This window comes from Mesoplodon densirostris, chromosome 13 (genome assembly GCF_025265405.1).
Source record: "Mesoplodon densirostris isolate mMesDen1 chromosome 13, mMesDen1 primary haplotype, whole genome shotgun sequence".
Classification (NCBI taxonomy): Eukaryota; Metazoa; Chordata; class Mammalia; order Artiodactyla; family Ziphiidae; genus Mesoplodon; species Mesoplodon densirostris.
Genome location: NC_082673.1, coordinates 24,776,473 through 24,797,191, shown reverse-complemented (window position 1 = coordinate 24,797,191; position 20,719 = coordinate 24,776,473). Strand labels below are relative to the sequence as shown.

The window sequence follows — 20,719 nt, the reverse complement described above, 5'->3', positions numbered from 1 at the left end:
TTCTCAGTCTGTAGCTTGTCTTCACTTTCCTTTTGATCTCTTTAGTAATTCAGACTTTCTAAATTTTAATACACTCAAATTTATTAATGATTTCATTAAGATTGTACTTTTAAAAATAAGTTATTTTCTTACATTTTCCTTTAAAAGTTTTATTTTATATTTTTGTTTAGCTCTTTATTCCATCTGGAATTTAATTGTAATTAAGTAGAGGTAGAGATTGCTTCCTTCCCCTCCCACCCAATGGGTTACCTATCGTTGTAACATAAGATGTTGAAGCGTTCATCCTTGTAATGACATTTCTGTCATACACCAGATTCTTTTGTACATGTGGGACTAGTCTGGGGATCTCCATTCAATTTCTCTGTTCTGTTTGTCTCTCTTTGCATTAATTCAAACTGTCTTAATTATAATAGCTTTATAATAAGTAGGACAGTCCTCTCCACCTCATTCTTTGCTTTCAACTGTGTCTATTCTTGGCCATTTATTCTTTTGTAAAAATTTCAGGATCACTTTGTCCTGTTCTGTTAAATGGTGATTTTGATAGAAGTTGTGCTGAATTTAAAATTAGAGACAGTTGACATCTTTAAAATTTCACTCTTCCCATTCATCTCCATGGTCTATCCAACTTTATTTAGGTCTTCTTTTATGTCCTTAAGGAACATCCTATAATGCTTACCATACATATTTTATGTCTTTTCTTAGGTTTATTCTTAGGCTCTTCATAATTTTTGCTGCCATTGTAAATGGTAATTTTTTTTAAATTAACATTTTTCTAATTGTTTATTCCTGATTGTTGTACAATGTCCTTCCATCCAGCAAATAAACTCTAATAGTTCCCATAGTTTATAGATTTCCTGGCTTGTTTTCTGTGCAGTCACATCTTCTGAAAATGACAGTTTTGTGAGTTTTTTTTGTTATTTTTGTTTTTGTTTTGTTTTCAAATTTGCTTTTCTCTTGCTCTTCCACCTTCTCATTATTATTGTTTGTGTTAGTGCATTGGCTGAAATCGCCACAACAGTGTTGAATAATATGAGTGATAGCAGGCATTTTCATCATATTTCTGACTTTTAATGCAAATTATTCTAAAGTTTCATCATTAAATATTATATTTGCTGTAGATTTTTTTTTTTTTTTTTTTTTGCAGTATGCAGGCCTCTCACTGTTGTGGCCTCTCCCATTGCAGAGCACAGGCTCTGGACGCGCAGGCTCAGCGGCCATGGCTCACAGGCCCAGCTGCTCCGCAGCATGTGGGATCTTCCCGAACTGGGACACGAACCCGCGTCCCCTGCATCGGCAGGCAGACTCTCAACCACTGCGGCACCAGGGAAGCCCTCCTGTAGATTTTTGATAGTAGCCTTCCTTAGGTTAACAATATTTTTCTATTCCTAGATTTCTAGGAACTTATATCAAGAATAGGTATTAAATTTTGCTATAATTTTTTTCCTCCATCTAGTAAGATGATTATGTCAAGTTTTTTTTTCCTTATCAATGTGGTAAATTACATTGATCAAATTTTTTTGTTGTGAATCACCCACATATTCTGGGATAAACCAGTTGACTCTGGTATATAATTCTTTTAAAATGTGCTGCTAATCTGATTTACTAATATATTATTTAGTGTTTTATCTTCACATTAGTAGCCAAAAAATAAAATTAGTTGAGTAGCTTTCCCTCTTCTATTCTTTGAAATAGTTGGGTATTATTTGTTCTTGAAGGTTTGATAATGGTTGTTATAACTTTCAGATTTGTTGCCTTTTTTTGAGGGGAGAATTTTGAATACTATTTTAATGTATTAAATAGTTCTTGGCTTATTTGGAAAATCTGTGTCTTCTGAAATATATTTTGATAAATAACATCTTTCTTAAAAATTTCTGTTTGATGTAGATCTTTCAGTTTATTGTTATAAAGTTGTTCAACTTATTTTCTTATGTTCCCAAATCTCTACTGTGTCTTTCATTAGTCATTCTTAATATTTTTCATTCATACTTTTCTTTGATTTCCCCTTGAACAGTCTTGCTAGAGGTTTGTGTTTACTTTTTTAATTTGTATTTTAGATTTTTCAAAGAATCATGTTTTGGTTTTATTGACCTCTCTATTGTTTCTTTGCTTTCTGCTTCACTAATTTTGCTCTTATATTATTATTTCTTTTTTTCTGCTTTGTTTACATTCTCTCTGATGTTCTTTTTCTAACCTCTCACACTGAATAATGAACTTGCTTATTTCAACCTACTTGTTAGGTGTATTTTTTTTTTTTTGGTAACTTTATTTTGATACAGTTTCAAACCGAAAAGTTGCAAGAATAGTTCAAAGAATATTTTCATATTTGTTACCCAAATGTACCAGTTATTTACATTTTGTCCTGTTTGTTATTTCATTTGCATCCTCTCTCTGTCCATATGTATATGTGTGTGCATGCTTACTAATTTTTGTTTGGCTTGATCTATCAGTTTCTGAAACAGATGGTATCAAAATCCCACTATAGCTGTGGTTTTGTCAGGTTTTTTATTCCTGTAACTCTAATAGTTTTGCTGAGTTGTATATTATCAGATACATTGAATTTCTTCATCATTATGTCTTCTTTATGAATTTTGCCTTAAATCCACTTTTGAATTATATTAATATTGTTTCATTACCTTTCTTTTGATGAATAGTTAACTATTATGTCTTTATCCCTTTATTTTCACCTTTTCTTGTTTTATTTTTAGGGTGTTTCTTGTAAGCAGCATGTAGCTGGACTTTGTTTTTTTAATCCAATTTGATAGTATCTTTCTTTTATAGGTGAGTTGAACCCATTTATATTTATTATGATCACATGTATTTGAATGTATTTCTTCCATCTTATGTTTTTTGCTCATAATCCTTTTCCTTTTATTATTTATTTCTCTCCAGTCATTTTTTGTATCGACTGAATTTTCTATATTCCCTTTCATTCTGCTGGTTTAGAAACCATTGGTTATAGTCTTCTTCTTTGATTGTCCTTAATATTTCTTTTTTGAAAACTTCTTTATTTGTTTTTAAAATTATAAAGATACATACTTTCAACAAGGGTAACTTTAAAAAACTGTATAAAGGAAAAAAACTAAACACACCCTCCTATGCTCATGTCCATCTCAACTGAGGATGGTTTTGCCCCCTTGGGGATATCTGACAATGTCTAGAGACATTTTTGGTTGTCACAACTGGGCATGGGGGTGCTGCTGGTATTTAGTGGGTAGAGGCCAGGGATGCTGCTAAATGTTCCACAGTGTACTAAATGTCCCACAGTGTACAGGACAGCACCCACAGGAAAGAATTTTCTGGTCTAAAATGTCAATAGTGACATAGTTGAGAAGACCTGCTCTAAAGTATCCAATAATATTATTCCCATTACTTTGCAATTCTCTTATTACTTAAAACATAATAGCAAAAACTTTTTTAGCACTAACTTTGTTCCAGGCTCTCTTCTATCACATTTAATCCTCTCAACAGGCTTGTGAAATATGTACTATTATCTCTGCCTAATAGACAAGAAAACCGAGGCACAAAAAGGTTAAGTAACTTGGTAGTAACACAGCTAGTAAGTGGAGAGCTGCGAATTGAAACCAGGGAGACTGCCTCAGAAACCATGTTCTCAACACACCTAACACTTTATCGTGGAGCATGCAGGTCTATAGATAGAACTTCTTCCCCTGTATCATTAATATTTGTGTGTGTTTATACATATGTACTGACATATATTATTTATATATATACACACCCATGTATATATGTGCATATACATGTGTATAATTTTATATAAATGAAAATGGCTATTGGTATATGCATACAAAGACACAAAGAGTGTTTTAGGGTCATTATTTCATAAAAATAGCATGATATTCATTTAGTTAGCACTTTTTTTTGGATACGTGCTATATATCAGGTCCTGGGGATACAACAGTAGGTAAAACAAAGTCCCTGCCCATATGAAGTTTATATTCCAGTAGGATGAGACAGCTATTAAATATATACTATAATTTCAGATGGTGATTAAGCCTATGGATAAAAATAAAGCCCGCTTCAGGTAGGTAAGATATCCTTTTATCTCTATATATTCTTCTCATGAATGCCTAACAGAAATTCCCCCAAGGGAACTGGTATGGTTCTAAATCATTTTCTTTAAAAGCTTGGATAATTTTCCAAGTGGTGTGGATCTACTGTGACTTACATCACCATTTTCCTATTGATGAACATTCACTTCGTTTCCAGTTTTGGCAACTGTGCTAAGAAGTTTCCTATTTCTGGTTTCCTATTTCTGTGAGATAAATTCCCTGGAGTGTGTTTTCTGAGTCAAAGGGTATGTGTATTTTAAATCTTAATAGATGTTGCCAAGCTGCTTTACAAAGAAGTTGAAACAATTTACATTTCTACCATCAGTAATTATATTAGTCAACTTTTATTGACTGATTGCACTATGCCAAGCATTGTTTTGTGGCTCTAGATTTTTATCTTCCTAAGTATTCATGACTATCATGTGATATATTATTATCCGCATTTCACAGATTAGTAATCTGAAGTGAAGTGCTCTTAAGATCACTCACGTGCTCAGAGCCTACCATTCTACCCTGTTTATTACTATACTGCCTCTTGTGGCCATACATGAGAGTACCTTTCCCCTCCAATGGTTTCCAGTAGTTGTTTATCTTTTAAAATGTATTCCAGTCTAATGGCTGTGAAAAGATATTTCCTAATTGCTTTACTTTGCACTTCCTTAACCACTGTTCAGTTTGAGCATCTTTTGTTATGTTCATTGGCCATGTATGATTGCCCTTCCTTGAATTGCCCATGCATATCCTTTGATCATTTTCCTTTTAGGTTGTTATTTTTATTTTTATTTCATTTATATTTTGCTTGGTCAACTATGGAAACTCTTGGAGTAGAATGGATATTAATCCTTTATAATCAATCTGCTTTGGAATCTTTTTTCAAAATCTGTCAAACATCTTGATTTTACTTAGGTATCTCATTGACATATCAGGGTTCTAAATTTTTCTAAGGTCTGTCTTTCATTTCTGTCTTCTTAGGGTTTTCATTTTTTTTCATCTGTCTTTAATAGATCTGGAATTTGATTTTAGCATATGATATGAGCTAAGGACCCAATTTTATTTTCTTCCAGTTGATTAGCTAGTTCCTGCCAACCAATTAAAGAATTCATCTTTGTCCTGTTGAATTGAAATACCAAATATCACCTTCATGATAAGTTTAAAATGTATTTTTACTAGATCAGTTTTTGGATTTCCTATTCTATTCCATTCATCTGTTTTTTTTGTTTGTTTTTGTTTTTTGTGGTATGTGGGCCTCTCACTGCTGTGGTCTCTCCTGTTGCGGAGCACAGGCTCCAGACATGCAGGCTCAGCGGCCACGGCTCACGGCCCCAGCCGCTTCACGGCATGTGGGATCCTCCTGGACCGGGGCACGAACCCGCGTCCCTGCATCGGCAGGCAGACCCTCAACCACTGCGCCACCAGGGAAGCCCCATTCATCTATTTTTTATTCATATGTTAATACCAAGTTGATTTGATATAATAACTATAGAGTGTTCTAATATATGATAATGTGAGTCCCATCCATATTTTTCCATAGTTTTTCTTAGCAGTTTTTTTTTTTTTTGCTTTATTCATCCGTATGAACCTTGTGATTATTACATACAATTTTTTTTTTAAATCCCTCGGGATTTTCATGGTTGTCATAATGGGACAAGGTTGTAAGTGACAGACTCCAGCAGATACTGTTAAAGAAAGTAGCCTCTTTAAAGGTCAAAATGGAGAAACTGAAAGAAACCATTATAAAAAGCAAGAGAGAACACAACATGGTTTTAGGCAGAAATGTGGCTTCTCATATCTTTCAAAGTTTCCCACAAGGATGTTGGCTGTGAATAATAGTGCCTACAGGAAGTAAGAAATCTGCCATTTATGAGAAGCCTGATTTGCCATTCTCAGGAGGATTTTATTACCCAGTTGGCCTCTTCCTTTTGATTCTGGGATTCTGGCTCCTTCCCTACCCACCAGGTACAAGTAAATGAGGCAAAACCTCCTTGATACATTATCAAGTGATTTCTGTGAAGTTGGGTGAAGTAAAATTCAACTTCCCAGCAGCATCTATTAACAAGTCCTGACTGAGGATCATTCCTGAAGGATTCTCTGAATTTGCATTATATGATATATATTAATTTTGAGAGAAATGACATTTTTATGACATCGTCTTCCTATCTAAGAACTTTATGTCTTCTCTTTTAGATCGTGTTTTATTGCCTTCTGTAACATTTTATATTTTTCTTCATTTAAGTCTTACTACTCCTTGCTTATTTTCATCTCTAATTATCTTATGGGTTTTCTTTCTTTTGTGAATAGAATATTTCCCTTTACCTCTATTCCTAGTACTTATTGTTAATATAGAAGAAAAAGGTCTTGAATTCTGTATATTCATCTTATTCAATCACATCACCAAATTCCTCTATTTATTTTAGAAGGGTTTTTTTTTGCCTTTAATTTCCTAGGTATACAATCACATCCCATTGACAAGTAGCTTTAGTTTTTATTTTTCAATAATTATACTAGTTATTTCATTTTCTTGTGTTACATTATCTATAATCTTCAATATAATGTTTTGTAATAATAGTGATAATAGGCATGTGCTTACATTTAAAATTTTTAACGTGTATAATTAAATACCAATTCTTCTCTCAAAATCTAAAGTTACTTGGTATTGTATCCTCTTGAATAAGACAAAGAGTTTGACATGCTTTATGCAGTTGAATATCTTCCATCCCATCATCTTTGTTCACACATGATTATTTTTAAGTCACTTGCTATTTAAATTTACCAATATATTTTTTGAGTTTCTTTTTTCCTTAAGACTCACTTTTATTTTGGCTAAAGTCCATTCTTTAGCAGTTGATTCATTAAGAGTCTTTGTTGGTAAACTCTTTCAGTCTTTTGTTTGTCTGAAACTGCCCTTATTTCCCCTCACTTGAGCTGGATTATCTGTTAGATTCTCTCAACCCTGAATATACTATTCATTGGCTTCTTTTGTCTATTGTTCAGGAAACTTGTGCTGTAGATCTTATTCTTGTTGCTTTATGGGTAATTTTTCTTTCTTTTTTTGTGTGTGTGTAGCTTTTAAGATTTTATCTATGATATTTTACAGTTTCAGTGCAATGTTGCTAGGTGTGAATTTGTTTTAATTACACAGCTTGACCCTTGAGATAGATTTTAAAATCTGACTTATCTCTTACTCTTGGAAAATTATTATTATTTTCTTTCTGAATATTACTTCCTTTTCTTCTCTTCTGAAACTATTACTAGACATATTTTAGAGATTTGTAATTTCTATATGTCTATCTGTGCTGCCTTCTAGATGACTGCTTCAATTCATCTTCCAATCAATTAAACCTTTTTATTGAAGATTATAGAAATTTATTGTGCTTGAATTTCTTATGTCAGAAACTGTATTCTTAGGTTTTTATATTTCTAATTGGATCTTTATAGCTTTTCCTGTTTCATTTCTGCCTGTTTCGGTTTTACAACTTTCTGTTCCATTTTTATGTATATTATTCTTTATCTCCTTGTACATCCTAAATAACTTTTATAAATGTCTATTTCAAGTTTATTTAACTATGAACTGACTGCCCATAATAAGTTAACCTTTGATTTGTTTTGAAATTTTGGCGTACAGCTTCTGCATGTTTGTGTTGAGTAGGAGTTTCTTCCTGTGTCTCTCTTACTGTTTTCACTCACCTCTCCTAGCAGTCTCCTGCTAGCAGTCTCACATTTTCTTCCACAGGCCCACCTACCCATGACCTCTATTCCAAACCCAAGTTTGAGATTGACAGTTTGTGCTCCTGCTGTATGAAGATTTTCAGATTATTACAGATCCATTTACTGAGCTGGAAGGCTTTGGCTTTGTTCACTGTCACGAGGTTATATCTGTGCTTTTCTGCCCCCCTATATATCGGTTTTTGTAAGCAATAGCCTACATCAACATTCAGCAGTAACTTCTTAAGCCTCCTTTCCTGGCGTGCATGTCCCACACAAGCTCCTGCTTTCAATCAGTGAGCCGGACATAGGTGCCCCACCACCACGTGACACTGTTATTTCCCATTAACCCAAAAGCTGAGCTCTTGCTACCTCTTCCTCTTCTGGAGCCTTGAAAGCCTCTGATCAGCCTGCCTACTGTCACTTTGCCTTTCTGTTTCATTTTTGGATCCTCAGACTTATTTATTTTTTTACTTTTAGGTGAGGGTATATCTTTTTAAATTTCTCTTTTCAGATTAATGCTCTTGTTGCTGTGTTTTTGGAGCAAGGACTATGAGGTTATAGAGTTGGCCCAAAGCTTGAATTTCCAATGATTTCTCATTTTTCTTTTAATACTTGTACTCTGTAATAATGCACTCCACTGGTCTCTAACAAATCTACATTCCTTAGTGCTGAGATAGAAATTGTGTTGAATCTATTATTTCTTAGAATAATTGTGATCTTTCCCTACAACTTAGGGATCCTCCAGTTATGCTGAAATATTTACTGTAGCAGGAATTGGTCTGTAAAGCCACCACTTCTTTAAAGCGATTTTAGGAAGAAGGGGAAATCAGAAGCCAATACCTTTGCTCCTCTTCTTGTTTCCTACATTTGTTAATTTTGCAAGAAAGTACAATATAAAGGAAACATATAGGGTATAGAATACTGGAGGAACCATCTCCAGGTTTCTGAATCTTTCTCTTTTGTTGATATGGTGCTTGTCTAACTTTTTTTTTTTTTTAACGTTTTTTTGTTTTCAAAAGCCCTGCTATCTCTAAATATGTGGTGAGGTCTTTCAGGTGAAAAGACATGTTATATGTCTCAGGAATCTTTTAATTGTAATCGACAGAAACTTGACAGAAACCAACGAGCATACTCAAAACAATTTTCCTTTTTCTCACATAATGGGGAGTGCTGCATTAATCTGGTCTCAAGGTATGACTGAATTCCAGGACTCAAATGCTGTTGAAAGAGGCCGTCTGTTTCCTTGACTTCTCTCTCTGTGAGTTAGACTCACTGTTTTTCATTTGAGGAAACTTTTCCACATTGGTTCAAGAATGGCTGAGAGGCATGGAGGATAGCTGCAGGCAACCTCAGGTTTAATTCAGCAAGACTTAAAAAAAAACTGTGGAAAAATATTGCTCCTCCCTGCCCCCAGGTTTTGAATGTAAAATCCCAGGAAAGGACCTTGATTGGCCTAATGTAGGTCACATGCCTATTTTTCATAGATCATCCTGATTAGGGTCTTAGATCCTCTGCCCATGCATTTAGGTGGATGCTGGGGTTGTATGATTGTATTCCCACTAGAAGTTGTATCATTAGAGGGTAATCCTTCTCTGACCAGGAGAAGAGAGGAAGAAATGTCACCAGACAAAAACAGATGTCCATTTCATGTATATAATCTGTATTTTAACTTTTTATTTTTACAGACGGAAAGAATTTACTTTCAGGTTTTCTTACCTAAGGGGAGCAAAGAGAAGAGTAAGCCAATGTTCTTTTGCCAGCAGTGGAGCATTGGAAGGGTCATAGACTTTGCAGCTTCTTTAGCCAGTCTTAAAAATGACAATAACAAATTAACACCTAAGGTAACAACAGGTTATAACTTTTTCCCTAAAAGTTTTAGAATACTCTATAAAGCACATTTATTACATTATGATGTATCTCTCTCTTAACAGAAATTGAGGTTATGTCACAGTACCTCAGGAGAAGCCTTACCCTTGGATCATATTTTGGAAACCTGGATTGCTAAGGAGGACTGTCCTTTATACAGTGGTGGAAATATTATCTTGGAATATCTGAATGATAAAGAACAGTTTTTAAAAAATGTTGATTCTTACTTGGAATAGTCATTCAGGGAGTCAAGCTAGAAATCACGAGGAAAACTCATTGTTAATCAAATTCTTTTACTACAAATACTCTGTATTTTTTATTTTTAAAACTTGCTTTTTATTTCTATTATGTCATAATTTACATTATCAGTCTTCTATTAAATTGGATTTGAATTTTTGTGTTTTCAAGTTTAACTATGAACTGACATTTAGCAAATTCTCTTATCTAATTAACTTTTATTAGGTTATGCTGTAATAACAACAACAAAGATATATTTCTCATTTGGTTAATGTCGACTTTGATTGGCTGTGACTCTGCTCCATGTTATCTTTACTCCAGAATCTAATATGAAGGAATGACCCCTTTTGGGGACATTGCCATTCTTATGGCAGAAGAAAGAGATGGCTCTTAGAAGATAACATGTATCACTTTTACTTTAAGCAAGACACATGACCAAGCCTACCATCATGGGGCCTTAGTATCTACCTACATCATGATGTATAAATTGATGTGTATACATGAATTATAGAAACTTAGAGGTCATCTCACTCACTCTTCAAAGTTTGTGGATGAGGAGTCTCAGGCCTAGGAAGGGAAAATTATTTTCTTGTTGTCACCTAAGTGCTTTGGGACATATTTCTGATAAAAAACTCCCTCCAGTAGGATTCACCATTTTGTCTGTATCATATAGTACAGATAAGAAGAAAGATGGGATAGCTAAATTACATTACAAGTTCTTTATATATATACCAAAGCAAAACACATGCCAAAAGTAACTACATTTTACCAACACATTAAAATTAATGCTCCTAACTGATGTATTCTATCTATACTCAACAAAGTACTACTATAGAGAAGAAATAGAAGTTATTTCTGTTTGTTATTTGTCCCTTTCCTACTTTGCGATAGACAGGGATAGTGGCTTTAGGTTTAATTAAAGGAACAAACTCACAGTGTTTATTTCATCTCTAATTCTTTCTTCATATTATTTTCATGCAGTGAATGGAGATAACTTCTGACTTCTATCAGCTGCTTATACATTCATTTATTAACCTAGTTATTCAAGTACCTACTAAATGTAAGGATTTGATTCTAACTGCCATGGTGGATACAATGAAGAGATATATACATACTTAAAACTATAATACAAAGCAGTGTGGCAAGTGCCAATGAATATATAGTAAGTATAGCCATGTTCTAATAGCTCTTTTATCAGAAACCATAAGACCAGAAGTAGAAATAATCTTTAAATATATTCCCAGATACCAGAAAGTTTTAATACAAATACCTTAGCATCTGCATAATTACTTGCACATGGTAGATGACCAACACATGTCTCATGAATTGAACTGAAGCTAAATATACTGGAAAAAATACCAACGCGGGTTGAAAAGAAGGGAAGTAAGGCGAGCAGAGATTGAGCTACACTTGAGACTAAAGAAGAGGTCCTGTCAATGAATAGAAAAGAGACAAAGCAGCATGGAGGGAAGGACTTAGGTCATCTGGTCCCAGATAGTGGAGCAAACTAGTCTGTAAGAGAAACAGGTGCCAGCATTCTTGGAGGCTCTACGGACGGGGGCTCTGGCCTGAGAAGTCTCCTAAAGAGAACAAGATTGTGGGCAAGAGAGGAAGTCCCCCCAGTGTCTCTTTTCCAAATTACTCTGAAATCAGACATCTTTTTCAGGCTTTCTTTAGGGCTTTCAGTTGAGTCTGCTTAATATAATTCTAGGGTTGGCTGTCCCCACCCCTCCTTAGAATCTTTCTACCTGCTCACAGGCAACTAGAATTATAAGCAGAAAACCCACAAGTAGAAAAATGTTTTAAATTCACATAAGTATCTAACTACAGTATGATACAGATGAGCTTAAGCTTCATAGAATCAGCCAGTAAATACACATGAATAATAAATTACTAGATTTTTCCCAGATTTGTCAGATTTTATTCCAGGCAGTTTTCAGATAAGCCTTGGAGAACCTGAAGAAGGGGAAAGGCTACAGAAGGAAGGATCTGAGGAAAGTAAAATTTACGTTCCTCACCTCTTTGACCTGGGCAACAAAAATTGTGAATTAAGATATTTGGTCACATAACTGTAAAGATAGCTTTGGTTTCATAAAGTTCTTGTCTTATGTTTGTTTTGTTTTTGTCTTTTTAAACCAGGGAAGTTCTCTGGGAACTTAACTGAAATATCACAGAAACATTAGTTCCAGTCCCTATTTTCAACATTGGTATAGTGTATTTTGTTTTTCTCGATGTGGTACATGGAAATAAAATTTGTGGACTAGTAAAGTCTGTTGTATTTGAAAGATTAACCTACATAAGTCAAATTTTTAAAGACTTGTAAAAATATCCAATAAAAATTGCTTTGACAATTTTTGAGGAGCAAACATTTTATGATCTAAAATACTTAATGTGTAACTGTCATTGTTTCATTTGACACAGATTGTGTCATGAGTACAGGAAGGATCTGCTGAAATGATTATATGATCAAGAGACTATTAGATCTGTAGGCTCAGTAGTAGATAACTGTAGTGGGGGTTTTTTGTTGTTGGTCTTTTTTTTTTTTTTTTTCTGCTTAGCATCAGAAGCCCCTCCTCTTGTTTGGGAAACAGAAAGTGTTTGTAAATCTGTGGGTTGAAGTTCAAAAAGCCTGACTCTTTTCCTTATTCCTGACAGCCAAGACAGGCATATGACCTAAGTTGGGTCAATTGAATGTCCTTGCCATAGCTGTGAGTAAGGAGTAGTGTTACTAGGAAGGAATAAAAGATTAGGATTAGTCAGTGGGCTTCGATTGCCCCATTGTGTCAGGGTCCAAGTGTCCAGCAGCAGTGGTCCCTTAACCAGGCTGTACCTTTGGCCATGGATCTGGCTATGTGCTCTCCCTAGGTTGCCAAGCTATCTGGTAACCATCCAGGAAATTTTTTTTCTACCTAAGGACACCACAAACCGTTTCAGTTTTTGCCTAACTGATACCATCACTGTTTAGAGTTGTGGGAAAACCCTAACTAGCCTAAGGATGCTGCAAGGCCAATTTATGGGCTCTGCAGTTTCCTAAGTAATGATAAAGAGCCACCAAGACTAAGCTCCAGGAGGGAAGAGTCACCTAGCTTGATTACTGTGGTATACTCAGCTCCTAGCTCAGGGCCCTAGAACACATATTCAGTAAATTTTTATTGGATTTTGACCTGAATGAATAAAATAGTAACACCCACCTCTAGGCCTCCTCAACATCTATTTAAAATTTTTGGATCCTGTCTGCTTTTAGTGTAGATTTTCCTTAGGAAGGAACAGAACTCAAAAAAAGATGACACTAAGGTTTTAAAATCAAGTAAGTAGGAGGCTGTTTTTCTAGTGTCAGAAATGAGGAAGTCAGGAGTAAAGATTAGGTTTCTGCTGTGATAAATTGAACCTGTTAAATGCTATGACTTACATTTTGTAACTGTAGGTTAAACCAGTTATGTCACTCATTAGATAGCTCTGTATTTGTTTGAAAAGTACAAGAGTCCCTCCTACTGGACTTTGATCTAGCAGAAACAGCTGTTACCTAACAACCTCAGACCATCACTGGAACACCTGTATGAAGAACGTTCTTTAGTTTATTTAAATGGTTTTGCATATGTAATTTATTTAAGCCTTCAAAATGATTAGAAAACTTTATGGTCCTGCTTTTGTCGTCTGTGACTCGGGGAAGCAAGGAAATCGTTTCTCAGTTTTCTGAACATAGAAAAGACTGAAATACTATTTTTCACAAAGACTGAAGAAACTGTCGTTGTAAGGTCAAGTTACAGAGATAAACAGCCAAACTCCAGCTACCTCCTTGTGCAACTAGAAGATCCTAAAATGCTCCAAGTGGTGAATGAGACTAAGACCTTATCAGATGTTACCAACTTTACGATAAACCTGGTGACAGATGAAGACGGGGAGACAAATCTGACCATTCAATTGTGGGATTCTGAAGGTAGGCAAGAAAGACTCATTGAAGAAATAAAGAATGTCAAAGTCAGAGTGCTCAAACAAAGACAAGACAGTCTTTTCCAGATATCAAACCTTATTGGTAGAAATATCCTTATGCTTTTTCTACCAATGATACTGTTAAATAAATGTGCGTTTAGTTGTAAGATTGAATTACAGGTGTTTCAAACAATATGGAAGAGACCTTTGCCAATAATTCTTGGGGCAGTTATACAGTTTTTTCTTATGCCATTTTGTGGATTCCTTTTTTTTTTTTTTTTTTTACGCGGGCCTCTCACTGCTGTGGCCTCTCCCGTTGCAGAGCACAGGCTCCGGACACACAGGCTCCGCGGCCATGGCTCGCGGGCCCAGCCGCTCCGCGGCATGTGGGATCTTCCGGGATCGGGGCACGAACCCGTGTCCCCTGCATCGGCAGGCGGACTCTCAACCACTGCGCCACCAGGGAAGCCCTGTGGATTCCTTTTGACACAGATTTTGGCATTGCCTGAGGCACAGGCTTTTGGATTTATAATGACCTGTACCTGCCCAGGAGGCGGTGGGGGCTATCTGTTTGCTTCTAGAAGGAGATGTCACTTTGGCCATTTTGATGACTTGCACATCAATGTTATTGGCCCTGATAATGATGCCTGCCAATTCGTACATATATAGTAGGATGTTAGGGTTATCAGGTACTTTGCATATTCCTGTTTCTAAAATTATGTCAACACTCCTTTTCATACTTATACCGATATCAGTGGGAATAATCATCAAGCGTAGACTACCTGAAAAAGCAAACTTCCTGGAGAGGATCATTAGACCTCTGAGTTTTATTTTAATGTTTGTAGGGATTTATTTGACTTTCAGAATGGGATTAATGTTTCTAAAAACAGTGAACCTAGAGGTGCTTCTATTGGGTGTCTTAGTGCCTGCTTTGGGTTTGTCGTTTGGGTACTTTTTTGCTAAAATTTCTATGCTGCCTCTTCCTGTTTGTAAAACTGTTGCTATTGAAGGTGGGGTACTGAATAGTTTCTTAGCCCTTGCTATTATTCAGCTTTCTTTTTCACGGTCCACTGCAGACTTGGCTTCTGTGGCTCCTTTCACAGTGGCCATGTGTTCTGGATGTGAAATTTTACTGATCCTTCTGTTCTACAAGACTAAGAAAAGATGTATCCTTATCACAGAAGAGAAAAGAAAGAAAAATCCCCCGGTCTAACAGTTAAAGCTTTACTGAATTTTCCTACTCTGAATGAGATACTGTGGGAGATTCAAAGAATATCTGAAATGATGCCTGCTCTCAACTCACTTATGATCTGATTGAAAACTTGACATTAGGGGAGAAATATATACATACATATAATCATATGTGCTAAACACCCAATGAATAGTACAGACAGTTAAATGTACAGGAATTCAGAGGAAGGAGACTACTTTTCAACTGTGCTGGCTTGTAAATGTTCTATAGAGTTGGATTTGAATATAATACTTTATTATGGTCTCTTGAATAGGAAAGAGCAAAAAAAAAAAAAGTCCTCCTGTAGTGATTATGATATATCCCAAGTATTTATGGAAGGGCTTCCCTTCCATAATAGGCATTTGGTAAATGCTCACACAGTGAATGAATATGTAAATTCATATTTGGAATCAATGTCTTAAACTAAATATAGCATTTCTGCTCTCATAATTGTACTTCCTCCTGTCGTCCACGTCTCCCACTAAAGACGTTACCATTTACCCTGAAGCACAGTGTCATCTCTTCCCCCTCTTCTCCTTTCTTCCCTGTTCTTTCTTTCATTATAGTCAAGCTATTTCCTACAGGCAATTTCCTGTAATATCTTTTTATCAGTCTCCTCTATTCCCAGTACTACCACTTTTGTTCTGCCCTAGATTGCTGCTTCCCTAAACCTTTCTTACCTGACTTTTGGCCTCTCTGTCCACTCTCCAAGCCCTGGCAGATTAATCTTCCTAAAATCTAACTTTGTGCTTTCCCTGCTACAAAACTTTTTGCCTCTTGAATAAAGTCTATATTCCTTAGCGAGGCATTTTGTACACTCTGCTCACTGACTTCACCCTAGCTTTCCAGTTTCATCTCCCCTCCCACTTCTTTACATGCAGTCTTTACTCCAATCAACAGATAACTTGATAACTCATGACTCTGCCTTTGTTCACACTGTCCCTGAAACCTGAGGGGACCACATCATCTCTGTCTAGATTTTGACCACTCTCACAGACCTGGATCAAATACCACCCTTACCATGAAGCTTTTGACGAATCCCCCTTAGCTCCTGGGAACTGAAATTTCCTCTAAATTCTCATCACAATTTTTTATGCTCATAGCACTTAGCCAACCTGGCTTGCATTACAGCTATTTGTGTTCCTATCGTATCCTCCCTATTTTGCTATAAATCCTTGAACATGCAAATTATAAACAATATAATATGTAAACAGTATAACAATATTAACAGTACAATATAATAGTATGAACAGTATAATATAATAATATAAACAATAGAATATGATAACAATATTCATTTTGATACCCCCCATAATATCTAGCATATTTCCTGTGTGCTTATTCAAATAAAGTGTTGAAGTACAGACTACGGCCCAAATGAATAGTATGCTCGTTTTTATACCACTGTTGAGTTTTCAAAAGCAATTTTTAGTATCTAGTTCCAGTTTGCACTTCTCTCCAAAGAAAGTGAGGGCGTCAAGAAAGAGAAATATCACTCAATAATTCTGCTCCCCGCATTTCCCAGGCCCTTAGTTATAGGCAAATTACTTAGCCATCCTCTAGTACCATTTCCTTACATAAAAATGGAGATAATAGTGTAAACTCCATCAAATTGTCATAGGAATTAAATGAGATCATATTGACAATGTACTTAGAACATAGTATGTGCTCAGCAAGTGTTAGCCGCTATAATTATTTTACCAGACTTTAAACTTTTGACCCTGACATATCTACTGTTGGTTTGAAATACTAATCTGATAACTCTGCATAGAGCCTAAAACTTCAAACATTTTCCTATTAGTGTTATTCACCATTTTACTCATAGTATTAGGGAATTTTTGTTCAGTTTGCCAGCTGATACGACAACCAAAGTTCTTTTTTTCTTATTTCACCAAATCCAGTATGTTAATACCAAGATTCATCAAAGCGCTGGTTTGGCATGGTGATGGACGGTTATTATTCACTTTATAAAATGTTAATTGCCTACATGAAATACTTTACTACTGACTCCTTTAAATGGAAATATCCACTTAGGGGTTTAAAATATAATTAAGCTTGCATACATTTGACTTATGTACATTTTCATGAACATATTTTACTGATTGGGAGACAAGAAACTGCCTTTCTAGTTGCTCTTTACCCTTAACATTGTGGTCTCGAACAAGACACTTCTCTGCAGTTCAGTTTTCAAATCTGTAAAATGAAGAGATTCAACTGAGGTTTAAGATCTTGCTTAACTCCTAAGCGTGTAATTCTGGCATAAAACTCTGGGTCATTAACACCACGGGCAGGGCGATGGGTTCAGGTTGACAAGAATAACCACTCACAGATGCTCAAGTTTTCTACTTAAAGCAACAACCAAAATATGAGTTTCTTGAGGGCAGGGGCCACATATTATTCTTTGAATTCCCTACAGTTTTTAACCAATACTTTTAATTGAGTCGGTGCTCATAAAACATTGAATTAATTAATCATTAATGTCTATGAAAGTCAATAGCATATACTCTAGGGCCAGATTATGCCAGGGTCTGCAATTCCAGCTCTGTCACCAACTGGGTGACATTGGTCAAGTTACTTAATCTCTCTATGCCTAAATTCATGTGGAAAGTGGGGATAATGATAGTACCTACCTCATGGTATTGTTGTGAAGATTAAATGAGTTGGTATTAATAAGGTCCTCAGAATAATGCCTAACACATAGTAAACTCTATAATTATTATGGTTGCTCTCTTCATGTTTGATCTTGCACCTTAAAAGCAGATGAATGTGTACAAATGGAATATATTTTACTTATCTTATAGCTGTATCATGGAAGATTGAGATTTTTGTGTAGGAAAATTTGTCTAATTTGGATGGGGATGAAGTTATTCAAGCTATTTGTTTATTGTTTAAGAATGAGAGGCATAAAGCAGGCTAACTAATTGATTGAGTTCATACCAATCATTTGTCCAATAATAATCAGTATCAAGACTGCAAAGAACAAAAGGCTTTATTTGAAGTCTTAAGAATTGCAATTCAGGAGACACAGACTTCCCTCGCAGTCCAGTGGTTAAGACTCCACACTGAAGTGGGCCTGGGTTCAATCCCTGGTCAGGAAATAAGATCCCACATGCCATGCAGCACGGCCCCCCTCCAAAAAAAATTTATTTTAAAATTAAAAAAAAAAAAAGAAAAGAGAGAGACAGGAGACACAGATTCGGGTAAAACTGAAAGAGTATTGCAGGGGAGAGAAAGGAGCTTATGCAGGGAAAAGCCACAAGATTGTTCAAGAATTATGACTGACCCTGATTCAAGAAAGGAAATATTTGTCCTTAAGGCTCTCATGAGTTATTTTAGGGTAAGGGTCCAATAAATATCTTGAGTTTCTGGAACATTGGGTAGATGTTCTGGATGCATGTGTTAAGATAATAAGTGGTCAAAAGTTTCATTTGGTCTGAGACATGCATAAGTCACACTTCCTCGATGGACTCCTGGCTCCATTTTAGAGAGCTCTCTTAGCAATACCAACTCCATTTTGATTTTCCTTTCACACATTTTACACAGCCATGATTGGTTAGACAAAAGATCCAGAAGTAGAGGGATAAGCCACTTTTTTAAAAATAAACTTTCATTCCAACCTTTAATAGAGATGATTCTATGATATATTTTTTTCCAGAACTAAAAACTCTATCTGTAATTCCAACCTGTGTTATGTCAAAACGTGTAATCTTGTTAGGTATCCTGAAGATTCCACCCATAAGGAACCTGCATTTTGTGTTTATAGATTTTTGCCATTTTTAATCAAAGTCCACTAAACAATTAACTATTAATTAAGAAGGTCTTAGTATGTGGAATCTGTATTTTTTTTTTTTTTTTTTTTTTTTTTAGTGAAAGGAGTTGGCATTTAAAAGAAGTCAGCTCCAGAGACTAAATAAAGTTAGCCAGATACCCAATATTGCAGGGGAAGAAATCACCATGAAGGGCGCTCTTTATTATGCAAATACAAGGCACCTATCACTCATATAGGTGATGACCAGAGCGCTCTGTGGCTTGACAAAGGCCATCCTTCCCAGAACCCCTCCAGGAATAGTCAGGTGTCTGGGGAGGTGTCAGGGGCATTGGATCTTGCCTCTCTTTCCATTTTGAGGTTTAGCATGATTGGAACCTCTGTCATGGATGCAAGTCCACTGGTAGGAAAGGGGAAGTCTGGTACAGTGATCTGGTCACCACGCCAGGGAGCAGATTTTGTCCTGGTATAGTGTGTGGCTAAGGCTGGAACCTGACCCCTCCGTAACCCCAAACCACCTTGACACAGCAGACAGTCTTCGGGGTGGGGAACACCAGCTGCAGATGTGACTATAGCTTTAAAAATTGCCCTTTTGGGAAGCCAAGATCAATGCACCAGGTACCAAGGTCTCTGCAGCCATCTGAATCACTCAGCACTGGAGTGATTTTGTCCAGCACTGGACAAAAATCTTTTGGATTGTGTGGAACCAGTTTGCAACACTGCCAAAACCAGATTGGAGCGCTAGACCTCCCTGTGTACTAGAGGATTCTTCATTTTACTTTCAGTCAGGCATTTGAAAGCAGAACAACCTCCTTGGACTGAAAAATCTCTCAGTTACTTGAGGACAATAGTAAAGTAACAGCTGAGTCTCCTAGAAAAAGATTGTACTTCTTGCTCATTAAAGGTAGGAAGCTTGAAATGGTTTTAATTTGAAGGAATGAGATATTCTATCTATCTTCTCTTCGATTACACGGATTTTAGCAGCTTTGTTTATTTAAACGAGGCTTAAAGAGGACTCAAATGACATTTCTGCAAATGCCTGGAAATTTTTATTTGGTTAAAAACCAACACTTGTCACCAAGGAGTTGGCAAGATTTTTATTTTAAGATGACTGAGAATGAAGAACCAAAAAGCTAATTTCTAAAGTTTTTTTATTTTTTTTTAATCAAGAAAACAAAAGCATCATTTGCTAGACAAATTGAGGTGTTCAAATCAGATACTTAGAAGGAGACAAAGTTCTGGCTCTTTGTGAGGTTCGAGAATTGGTCCCAGACTTCGTGTCATTCATCTTTGAGAACTCTTATTTGCAACACATAGGTGACAATATCCTGTCTTCTGATCAAGCTAAGTGAAGCAATCACTGCAAATGCAAGGAGCCAGATAACCTGCTTCCCTGATCCTGTTGTGGCTAGGACATCTTTTACCTGTGCACTGCCTTTTGCATTATAATAGTAAGACTATATGATGCCAGACCTGTAATTTCAAGAAGCGGAACTATTTTTTTTTTTTTTTTTTTGGTACGCAGGCCTATCACCGTTGTGGCCTCTCCCACCGCAGAGCACAGGCTCCGGATGCGCAGGCCCAGCGGCCATGGCCCACGGGCCCAGCCGCTCCGTGGCATGTGGGATCCTCCCGGACCGGGGCACGAACCAGCGTCTCCTGCATCGGCGGCGGACTCTCAACCACTGCGCCACCAGGGAAGCCCGAAGCAGAACTATTTTAAGGACCATAGACTAGTCCTTGTATTTCATGCAATGCAAGCTTATCGTACTATGTATTCCCTGAATATGGTCTTTGGAGTCAGTGTGTTCTACTCTTTGCTCTTGCTGTGTGACTTGAGGATAAATAACTTCCCCTGAGCCTCAGTTTCCTCGTCCATATGATGAAGCTGATCATATCTTCTCATGGAACTGT

General features: G+C 36.2%; 2 protein-coding genes across 3 annotated transcripts in view; both read left to right on the top strand.

The window, feature by feature from the left end:
- ZFAND1 (zinc finger AN1-type containing 1) overlaps window positions 1-12,220 on the top strand; it is a 28,363-nt gene extending 16,143 nt beyond the window's left edge. The window contains exons 7-8 of one of the 2 annotated variants that reach the window (XM_060116352.1): window positions 9,461-9,616; window positions 9,707-12,220. In XM_060116352.1, the coding sequence (XP_059972335.1) occupies window positions 9,461-9,616; window positions 9,707-9,877 (327 nt within the window). In that variant the 3' untranslated portion in view covers window positions 9,878-12,220. The remainder of the gene's footprint in view (window positions 1-9,460; window positions 9,617-9,706) is intronic. The other variant, XM_060116351.1, reaches the window with a different exon arrangement.
- Window positions 12,221-13,513: 1,293 nt separating this feature from the next.
- SLC10A5 (solute carrier family 10 member 5) lies at window positions 13,514-15,021 on the top strand. The gene is given in 4 exon segments (XM_060116354.1): window positions 13,514-13,539; window positions 13,541-14,064; window positions 14,272-14,380; window positions 14,382-15,021. Coding segments are annotated over 4 exon segments (1,299 nt in total).
- The last annotated feature ends 5,698 nt before the right edge of the window (window positions 15,022-20,719 follow it).